The sequence below is a fragment of the Oncorhynchus mykiss genome, chromosome 18 (assembly GCF_057628025.1).
Source record: "Oncorhynchus mykiss isolate SJ-2025 chromosome 18, ASM5762802v1, whole genome shotgun sequence".
In the NCBI taxonomy this organism is placed as follows: domain Eukaryota; kingdom Metazoa; phylum Chordata; class Actinopteri; order Salmoniformes; family Salmonidae; genus Oncorhynchus; species Oncorhynchus mykiss.
In genome coordinates, this window is record NC_143039.1 from 6,822,026 (window position 1) to 6,834,182 (window position 12,157).

At 38.9% G+C, this 12,157-nt stretch overlaps 1 protein-coding gene across 1 annotated transcript in view; it reads right to left on the minus strand.

Annotated features, from left to right (window-relative positions):
- Nucleotides 1–227: 227 nt before the first annotated feature.
- Nucleotides 228–12,157, minus strand: part of LOC110512129 (ephrin type-A receptor 6-like) — a 37,637-nt gene continuing 25,707 nt past the window's right edge. The window contains exons 12-13 of the mRNA XM_090209462.1: nucleotides 6,734–6,883; nucleotides 228–1,407 (exon numbers count right to left, since the gene is read on the minus strand). Coding sequence (XP_090065588.1) covers nucleotides 1,293–1,407; nucleotides 6,734–6,883 — 265 coding nt within the window. The 3' untranslated portion in view covers nucleotides 228–1,292. The remainder of the gene's footprint in view (nucleotides 1,408–6,733; nucleotides 6,884–12,157) is intronic.

The window sequence follows — 12,157 nt, forward strand, 5'->3', positions numbered from 1 at the left end:
CTAACCAAACTGAACAAGGATGTCTAACCAAACTAAACAAGGATGTCTAATCAAACTGAACAAGGATGTCTAATCAAACTGAACGAGGATGTCTAATCAAACTGAACAAGGATGTCCGTTCAAACTGAACAAGGATGTCCGTTCAAACTGAACAAGGATGTCTAATCAAACTGAACAAGGCTTTTTCACAGAACATGACTTTTCCACAAATACTTCACATATTCTGGTTGATGATGGATTATACATTTATAAAATCAGATGACATTCATTTGTCTTCTCTTTGCTCCAAAATCTCCTCCACATTGTCCTTTCTCTTCCAGTTGGTTCAGAATCTCCTCCACATTGTCCTTTCTCTTCCTATTGGTCAGAATCTCCTCCACATTGTCCTTTATTTTCCTATTGGTCAAAATCTCCTCCATATTGTCCTTTCTCTTCCAGTTGGTCAGAATCTCCTTCACATTGTCCTTTATTTTCCTATTGGTCAGAATTTCCTCCACATTGTCCTTTCTCTTCCAGTTGGTCAGAATCTCCTTCACATTGTCCTTTATTTTCCTATTGGTCAGAATCTCCTCCACATTGTCCTTTCTCTTCCTATTGGTCAGAATCTGCTGCTTGATAAAAGAACAAGGAAACAAAACATCTGAAATAAATAAGACACATTTAATCATCCCATTTTTTTGTCAAAAGTAGTGGTCTCTAAACGGAGAGTCCTGTTTCAGTCCGTCTCCGTCCACCTGATTGGAGGAAGACCCATCAGTGCACCTGTCTCTCCATGTGCTTCGTACTGCGCGTGTCTGTCCTAAATGGAGAGTCCTGTTTCAGTCCGTCTCCGTCCACCTGATTAGAGGAAGACCCATCAGTGCACTTGTCTCTCCATGTGCTTCGTACTGCGCGTGTCTGTCCTAAATGGAGAGTCCTGTTTCAGTCCGTCTCCGTCCACCTGATTGGAGGAAGACCCATCAGTGCACTTGCCTCTCCATGTGCTTGGTACTGCGCGTGTCTGTCCTAAACGGTGCAACATGAAGGGAAAAGGACGTGGGCTGAAACTACCTCCATCTCAAGTCTTCTGGATCAGGGACAGAAGCCTCCTTGGTAAAAACTACTGTAGTCCACGGGTAACAGTTCACCAGTCCGACCGAGAGAACTAGAATTTTAGAAACAAGCGTTTCTTATTGAACGAGTTCAGCTAATCGCTCTCTGTTTTCAGTTTGTTTTCTTTTCCGTTCGGTGCCGAATGAACACACCCAGGCCTGTCTGTCTGTCTGTGCGGTCCTAGCGTTCTGGGGGTTGGTTTAGATGTGGAAGCCGTTGTGTTGGACGGTGAGGAACTGTAGACGGAGACTCTGAATGCTGCTCACTATCCTCCTCTGGTGGCCAATCAGAGACACACCGATACGCCTGATGTCCCTGAGGACAAGAGATACAGACACTATATGAGTTAGGTTAACTGTTTAGAGAGGATACAGACACTATATGAGTTAGGTTAACTGTTTAGAGAGGATACAGACACTATATGAGTTAGGTTAACTGTTTAGAGAGGATACAGACACTATATGAGTTAGGTTAACTGTTTAGAGAGGATACAGACACTATATGAGTTAGGTTAACTGTTTAGAGAGGATACAGACACTATATGAGTTAGGTTAACTGTTTAGAGAGGATACAGACACTATATGAGTTAGGTTAACTGTTTAGAGAGGATACAGACACTATGTGAGTTAGGTTAACTGTTTAGAGAAGATACAGACACTATATGAGTTAGGTTAACTGTTTAGAGAGGATACAGACACTATATGAGTTAGGTTAACTGTTTAGAGGAGATACGGACACTATTTGAGTTAGGTTAACTGTTTAGGATACAGACACTATATGAGTTAGGTTAACTGTTTAGAGAGGATACAGACACTATATGAGTTAGGTTAACTGTTTAGAGGAGATACAGACACTATATGAGTTAGGTTAACTGTTTAGAGGAGATACAGAGATTATATGAGTTAGGTTAACTGTTTAGAGAGGATACAGACACTATATGAGTTAGGTTAACTGTTTAGAGAGGATACAGACACTATATGAGTTAGGTTAACTGTTTAGAGGAGATACAGACACTATATGAGTTAGGTTAACTGTTTAGAGAGGATACAGACACTATATGAGTTAGGTTAACTGTTTAGAGAGGATACAGACACTATATGAGTTAGGTTAACTGTTTAGAGGAGATACAGACACTATATGAGTTAGGTTAACTGTTTAGAGGAGATACAGACACTATATGAGTTAGGTTAACTGTTTAGAGGAGATACAGACACTATATGAGTTAGGTTAACTGTTTAGAGGAGATACAGACACTATATGAGTTAGGTTAACTGTTTAGAGAGGATACAGACACTATATGAGTTAGGTTAACTGTTTAGAGGAGATACAGACACTATATGAGTTAGGTTAACTGTTTAGAGGAGATACAGACACTATATGAGTTAGGTTAACTGTTTAGAGAGGATACAGACACTATATGAGTTAGGTTAACTGTTTAGAGAGGATACAGACACTATATGAGTTAGGTTAACTGTTTAGAGGAGATACAGACACTATATGAGTTAGGTTAACTGTTTAGAGGAGATACAGACACTATATGAGTTAGGTTAACTTAACTGTTTAGAGGAGATACAGACACTATATGAGTTAGGTTAACTGTTTAGAGGAGATACAGACACTATATGAGTTAGGTTAACTGTTTAGAGAGGATACAGACAATATATGAGTTAGGTTAACTGTTTAGAGAGGATACAGACACTATATGAGTTAGGTTAACTTTTTAGAGGAGATACAGACACTATATGAGTTAGGTTAACTGTTTAGAGAGGATACAGACACTATATGAGTTAGGTTAACTGTTTAGAGGAGACACAGACACTATATGAGTTAGGTTAACTGTTTAGAGAGGATACAGACACTATATGAGTTAGGTTAACTGTTTAGAGAGGATACAGACACTATATGAGTTAGGTTAATTGTTTAGAGGAGATACGGACACTATATGAGTTAGGTTAACTGTTTAGAGGAGATACAGACACTATATGAGTTAGGTTAACTGTTTAGAGGAGATACGGACACTATATGAGGTAGGTTAACTGTTTAGAGGAGATACAGACACTATATGAGTTAGGTTAACTGTTTAGAGGAGATACAGACACTATATGAGTTAGGTTAACTGTTTAGAGAAGATACAGACACTATATGAGTTAGGTTAACTGTTTAGAGGAGATACAGAGATTATATGAGTTAGGTTAACTGTTTAGAGAGGATACAGACACTATATGAGTTAGGTTAACTGTTTAGAGAGGATACAGACACTATATGAGTTAGGTTAACTGTTTAGAGAGGATACAGACACTATATGAGTTAGGTTAACTGTTTAGAGAGGATACAGACACTATGTGAGTTAGGTTAACTGTTTATAGAAGATACAGACACTATATGAGTTAGGTTAACTGTTTAGAGAGGATACAGACACTATATGAGTTAGGTTAACTGTTTAGAGAGGATACAGACACTATATGAGTTAGGTTAACTGTTTAGAGGAGATACAGACACTATATGAGTTAGGTTAACTGTTTAGAGAGGATACAGACACTATATGAGTTAGGTTAACTGTTTAGAGAGGATACAGACACTATATGAGTTAGGTTAACTGTTTAGAGGAGATACAGACACTATATGAGTTAGGTTAACTGTTTAGAGGAGATACAGACACTATATGAGTTAGGTTAACTGTTTAGAGGAGATACAGACACTATATGAGTTAGGTTAACTGTTTAGAGGAGATACAGACACTATATGAGTTAGGTTAACTGTTTAGAGAGGATACAGACACTATATGAGTTAGGTTAACTGTTTAGAGGAGATACAGACACTATATGAGTTAGGTTAACTGTTTAGAGGAGATACAGACACTATATGAGTTAGGTTAACTGTTTAGAGGAGATACAGACACTATATGAGTTAGGTTAACTGTTTAGAGAGGATACAGACACTATATGAGTTAGGTTAACTTTTTAGAGGAGATACAGACACTATATGAGTTAGGTTAACTGTTTAGAGGAGATACGGACACTATATGAGGTAGGTTAACTGTTTAGAGGAGATACAGACACTATATGAGTTAGGTTAACTGTTTAGAGGAGATACAGACACTATATGAGTTAGGTTAACTTAACTGTTTAGAGGAGATACAGACACTATATGAGTTAGGTTAACTGTTTAGAGAGGATACAGACACTTAATGAGTTAGGTTAACTGTTTAGAGAGGATACAGACACTATATGAGTTAGGTTAACTGTTTAGAGGAGATACAGACACTATATGAGTTAGGTTAACTGTTTAGAGGAGATACAGACACTATATGAGTTAGGTTAACTGTTTAGAGGAGATACAGACACTATATGAGTTAGGTTAACTGTTTAGGATACAGACACTATATGAGTTAGGTTAACTGTTTAGAGAGGATACAGACACTATATGAGTTAGGTTAACTGTTTAGAGGAGACACAGACACTATATGAGTTAGGTTAACTGTTTAGAGAGGATACAGACACTATATGAGTTAGGTTAACTGTTTAGAGGAGATACAGACACTATATGAGTTAGGTTAACTGTTTAGGATACAGACACTATATGAGTTAGGTTAACTGTTTCGAGGAGATATAGTACATCAGTTAGATTAATTTAATAACTGAAGTTTGGTTCCTAAACGCGTGTGGTAGCAGAATCAGAATCCTTTAGGTAACATTTATAAATAAGAAGTTTTATTCATTTTCACAAGTATGTTTATGTGGGAAAAGTTCCTTTTCCCATTGGGGAGAGGTTAGGCCTATTTACATGTCCCCTCTGAGGTTGCCCTTATCTTGATTTAGTATATATGACCTGAGAGGCTCACTGTCTCTCTGTGATCTTGTCCAGGAGGGATGGTATTTGATATATGCCATTGGATGAGGTAATGTTTTTAGTCCTAAGTGGTACCAAGAACGAGATGGGAACTTAGTTTAGGAGACCAAACTGAACGATAATTTACAGCCAATGCTGTCTGGCTATGTGTGTCTGTGCTATAAAGCATCTCAGTTGCCAATATGTAAGGAATCTCAGAGAATTAATTTATAGACACTGAATTGATCTGAGAGTCAAACAGGGCTATGGTGAAGCTCATATAATTAAAGATGGACTTTATGATAACTCTGACTTGTGTGTGGTTTGCTCTCTCATGATTTGGTAATACAGGAAATTTCCACGACATTTGGCGACGAGGAAGGGATGTGAATCTTCATTCGGTCGAGTTGTTTAAATATGCCTGTTACGTATGCTCTGAGCGTGAATTCCTTTGTAAGGAAGGCACCTTGGCGGCGTAAGCAGGGCCGAGTCAGAGGAGAGTAATCTGAGAGTTTGTGGACTCAAAAGATACTCTGCCACTGACGGTTGCGAGTGACCAAGAGCTGTCCTGACACTGAATTGATCACAGGGGAGATTGGTGCGGTCTGTAGGGGTGAGGGGCCAGGGGACTGTGTGTTCTGAGTGAAACATGGCACTTGGTGAAGCCCTATTGGAAGAAGGACCTCACTCTGTGTGTCTGTGTGATTGTCTAAGTGACCCTCAGAAGTGGTGAATTCCAATTATTTTAAATGTGCTAGCCAGGAATGCCCTGGGTTACTCTGTGTGAGTATTTTGTTATGGGATCACTAGGTAATAGTTGTCGGACCGTTCTGTATGTGCGGGGTAGGGTTGACTCTGTGTGAGTAACCTTTCAAGGATGTTCTGATGTTCTGTGTGAACGTCTGACCAGTTCTGTGTGAACATCTGACCAGTTCTGTGTGAACATCTGACCAATCCTGTGTGGGTTGAATCCTTAAAGTTCTGTGTGAACATCTGACCAATCCTGTGTGGGTTGAATCCTTAAAGTTCTGTGTGAACATCTGACCAGTTCTGTGTGGGTTGAATCGTTAAAGTTCTGTGTGAACATCTGACCAGTTCTGTGTGAACATCTGACCAATCCTGTGTGGGTGATCCTTAAAGTTCTGTGTGCACGTCTGACCAGTTCTGTGTGGGTGATCCTTAAAGTTCTGTGTGAACATCTGACCAATCCTGTGTGGGTGATCCTTAAAGTTCTGTGTGAGTACCTAAGATTTCTTATGTTTTATATGGATTCTGTGAATTATTTGAAATTATGATCAATTGTATGTGTGTATAATCAGTTACTAGAGATTTGATAAAGTAATGCTGAGAATATAATTAGATACAATTTAAACCACCCATTCGTAGATTTGGGTTGGTATCTTAAATGGATAATTTGATGAAAATGAGGTTTTAAGCACTATTAAACTAGTCTACAAAATCTGGGAAATTGAGCTCTAGAAACTGATTAGAGTGTGTCCACTTTTGGTTATCTTACCCTAACAATGTAACTATAGAAAGCATATTGATTATCTACGTCTGGGTACAACATTTGAAATGTCATAGATGTTGGTGAGGGTCTGGGCAGGGTGATGTTGGTGAGGGTCTGGGCATGATGATGTTGTGGATGTTGGTGAGGTTAGTTTGTATGCGGGTGCTTTGTATTGTAAAAATAAGATGAACTCAATAATACACAGTAGATTGAAGTTATATTGATTAAATAAATAATCTCTGGTCAGAATACAGGGAATAGGCTGCTATTTGGGGAGCAGCCGGTATCTCCTGATCCACTCACTCTAGACTCATGGTGGAGACAGAGTCCAGGGTGGTGAACCCTGCTGCCAGGAACTGGTTCTTGTATTGGCTCATCTTGATGGAGTCCAGCCAATCACCGATGGAGATGAACAGAGGGTAGTCCGGCACGTCCTCCAGTGATTCTGGAAAACTGAGTCGATACAGAGAGGAAGAGAAATGGGAGATATGAGAGACGGAGCTGGTGGTGCCAAACGCTGAGGTTACTAGCTGCTAATAGGCCAGCCAAATGCGTAGGTTACTAGCTGCTAACAGGCCAGCCAAATGCTTAGGTTACTAGCTGCTAATAGGCCAGCCAAATGCGTAGGTTACTAGCTGCTAACAGGCCAGCCAAATGCTTAGGTTACTAGCTGCTAACAGGCCATTCAAATGCTTAGGGTTGATAATACGACCAGGATGGGTTGATATTTTGACCAGGATGGGTTGATACTATAACCAGGATTTGTTGATAATATGACCAGGATGGGTTTATAATACGACCAGGATGGGTTGATAATATTACCAGGATGGGTTGATAATATTACCAGGATTGGCTGATAACAGGACCGGGATGGGTTGATAATACGACCAGGATGGGTTGATAATATGGGTTGATACTATGACCAGGATGGGTTGATAATATATCCAGGATGGGTTGATAATATGACCAGGATGGGCTGATAATATGGGTTGATACTATGACCAGGATGGGTTGATAATATAACCAGGATGGGTTGATAATATGGATTGATACTATGACCAGGATGGGTTGATAATATTACCAGGATGGGTTGATAATATGACCAGGATGGGTTGATAATATAACCAGGATGGGTTGATAATATGACCAGGATGGGTTGATAATATGACCAGGATGGGTTGATAATATGACCAAGATGGGTTGATACTATAACAAGGATGGGTTGATAATATGACCAGGATGGGCTGATAATATGGGTTGATACTATGACCAGGATGGTTTGATCATATGACCAGGATGGGTTGATCATATGGGTTGATACTATGACCAGGATGGGTTGATAATATGACCAGGATGGGTTGATAATATAACCAGGATGGGTTGATAACACGACCAGGATGGGTTGATAATATAACCAGGAATGGTTGATAATATAACCAGGATGAGTTGATAATATAACCAGGATGGGTTGATAATACGACCAGGATGGGTTGATAATATGGGTTTATAATATAACCAGGATGTGTTGATAATATAACCAGGATGGGTTGATAATATGACAAGGATGGGTTGATAATATAACCAGGGTGGGTTGATAATATGACCAGGATGGGTTGATAATATGACCAGGATGGGTTGATAATATGACCAGGATGGGTTGATAATATGACCAGGATGGGTTGATAATATGGCCAGGATGGGTTGATAATATGACCAGGATGGGTTGATAATATAACCAGGATGGTTTGATAATATGGATGATAATATAACCAGGATGGGTTGATAATATAACCAGGATGGGTTGATAATATGGGTTGATAATGCGACCAGGTTGGGTTGATAATATGACCAGGATGGGTTGATAATATAACCAGGATGTGTTGATAATATAACCAGGATGGGTTGATAATACGACCAGGATGGGTTGATACTATAACCAGGATGGGTTGATAATATGACCAGGATGGGTTGATACTATAACCAGGATGGGTTGATAATATAACCAGGATGGGTTGATAATATGACCAGGATGGGTTGATAATATAACCAGGATGGGTTGATAATATGACCAGGATGGGTTGATAATATGACCAGGATGGGTTGATAATATGACCAGGATGGGTTGATAATATGGGTTGATAATATAACCAGGATGGGTTGATACTATAACCAGGATGGGTTGACAATATGACCAGGATGGGTTGATAATATAACCAGGATGGGTTGATAACATGGGTTGATAATGGGACCAGGATGGGTTGATAATATAACCAGGATGGGTTGATACTATAACCAGGATGGGTTGATAATATGGGTTGATAATATAACCAGGATGGGTTGATACTATAACCAGGATGGGTTGATAATATGGGTTGATAATATGACCAGGATGGGTTGATACTATAACCAGGATGGGTTGATAATATAACCAGGATGGGTTGATAATATGACCAGGATGGGTTGATAATATAACCAGGATGGGTTGACAATATGACCAGGATGGGTTGATAATATAACCAGGATGGGTTGATAATATGGGTTGATAATGGGACCAGGATGGGTTGATAATATAACCAGGATGGGTTGATACTATAACCAGGATTGGTTGATAATATGGGTTGATAATATAACCAGGATGGGTTGATACTATAACCAGGATGGGTTGATAATATGGGTTGATAATATGACCAGGATGGGTTGATACTATAACCAGGATGGGTTGATAATATAACCAGGATGGGTTGATAATATGACCAGAATGGGTTGATAATATAACCAGGATGGGTTGATAATACGACCAGGATGGGTTGATAATAAGACCAGGATGGGTTGATAATGCGACCAGGATTGGTTGATAATGCAACCAGGATGGGTTGATAATATGACCAGGATGGGTTGATAATTTAACCACGATGGGTTGATAATATAACCAGGATTGGTTGATAATACGACCAGGATGGGTTGATAATATGACCAGGATGTGTTGATAATATGACCAGGATTGTGCCTTTGGCTTCTGGACAATGAAAGAAAGTTGATATGAAATGCTGGTGAGAAATAATACTATGAGGAAGTCTGTATATAATAACGGTCTCTAAGTTTCTACGGATGGATATTGGCCAGGCTACCTCGAAGCTAGACTGATTATTAATTGAACTGAAGTTAAATGTCTCAAGGTTTCAAACAATTATACTGCCTATGTACTGTATTCTACTCCTCTATCTAGACTATGTACTGTATTCTGCTCCTCTAACTAGACTATGTACTGTATTCTACTCCTCTATCTAGACTATGTACTGTATTCTACTCCTCTACCTAGACTATGTACTGTATTCTACTCCACTATCTAGACTATGTACTGTATTCTACTCCTCTATCTAGACTATGTACTGTATTCTACTCCTCTATCTAGACTATGTACTGTATTCTACTCCTCTATCTAGACTATGTACTGTATTCTGCTCCTCTAACTAGACTATGTACTGTATTCTACTCCTCTATCTAGACTATGTACTGTATTCTGCTCCTCTATCTAGACTATGTACTGTATTCTACTCCTCTAACTAGACTATGTACTGTATTCTACTCCTCTATCTAGACTATGTACTGTATTCTGCTCCTCTATCTAGACTATGTACTGTATTCTACTCCTCTAACTAGACTATGTACTGTATTCTACTCCTCTATCTAGACTATGTACTGTATTCTACTCCTCTATCTAGACTATGTACTGTATTCTGCTCCTATAACTAGACTATGTACTGTATTCGACTCCTGTTCTGCTCCTCTATCTAGACTATGTACTGTATTCTACTCCTCTATCTAGACTATGTACTGTATTCTACTCCTCTAACTAGACTATGTACTGTATTCTACTCCTCTATTTAGACTATGTACTGTATTCTGCTCCCGTTCTACTCCTCTATCTAGACTATGTACTGTATTCTACTCCTCTATCTAGACTATGTACTGTATTCTGCTCCCGTTCTACTCCTCTATCTAGACTATGTACTGTATTCTACTCCTATAACTAGACTATGTACTGTATTCTGCTCCCGTTCTGCTCCTCTATCTAGACTATGTACTGTATTCTACTCCACTATCTAGACTATGTACTGTATTCTACTCCACTAACTAGACTATGTACTGTATTCTGCTCCTCTAACTAGACTATGTACTGTATTCTACTCCTCTACCTAGACTATGTACTGTATTCTACTCCTCTATCTAGACTATGTACTGTATTCTGCTCCTCTAACTAGACTATGTACTGTATTCTACTCCTCTATCTAGACTATGTACTGTATTCTGCTCCTCTAACTAGACTATGTACTGTATTCTACTCCTCTATCTAGACTATGTACTGTATTCTGCTCCTCTATCTAGACTATGTACTGTATTCTGCTCCTCTAACTAGACTATGTACTGTATTCTGCTCCTCTATCTAGACTATGTACTGTATTCTGCTCCCGTTCTACTCCTCTATCTAGACTATGTACTGTATTCTACTCCTCTATCTAGACTATGTACTGTATTCTGCTCCCGTTCTACTCCTCTATCTAGACTATGTACTGTATTCTACTCCTATAACTAGACTATGTACTGTATTCTGCTCCCGTTCTGCTCCTCTATCTAGACTATGTACTGTATTCTACTCCTCTAACCAGACTATGTACTGTATTCTACTCCACTATCTAGACTATGTACTGTATTCTGCTCCCGTTCTGCTCCTCTATCTAGACTATGTACTGTATTCTACTCCTCTAACTAGACTATGTACTGTATTCTACTCCACTATCTAGACTATGTACTGTATTCTACTCCACTAACTAGACTATGTACTGTATTCTGCTCCTCTATCTAGACTATGTACTGTATTCTGCTCCTCTAACTAGACTATGTACTGTATTCTACTCCTCTAACTAGACTATGTACTGTATTCTACTCCTCTAACTAGACTATGTACTGTATTCTACTCCACTATCTAGACTATGTACTGTATTCTACTCCTATAACTAGACTATGTACTGTATTCTACTCCTCTACCTAGACTATGTACTGTATTCTACTCCTCTAACTAGACTATGTACTGTATTCTGCTCCTCTATCTAGACTATGTACTGTATTCTACTCCTCTAACTAGACTATGTACTGTATTCTACTCCTCTATCTAGACTATGTACTGTATTCTACTCCTATAACTAGACTATGTACTGTATTCTACTCCTCTACCTAGACTATGTACTGTATTCTACTCCTCTAACTAGACTATGTACTGTGTTCTGCTCCTCTATCTAGACTATGTACTGTATTCTACTCCACTATCTAGACTATGTACTGTATTCTACTCCTATAACTAGACTATGTACTGTATTCTACTCCTCTACCTAGACTATGTACTGTATTCTACTCCTCTAACTAGACTATGTACTGTATTCTGCTCCTCTATCTAGACTATGTACTGTATTCTACTCCTCTAACTAGACTATGTACTGTATTCTACTCCTCTATCTAGACTATGTACTGTATTCTACTCCTCTAACTAGACTATGTACTGTATTCTACTCCTCTATCTAGACTATGTACTGTATTCTGCTCCTCTAACTAGACTATGTACTGTATTCTGCTCCTCTAACTAGACTATGTACTGTATTCTACTCCTCTATCTAGACTATGTACTGTATTCTACTCCTCTAACTAGACTATGTACTGTATTCTGCTCCTCTA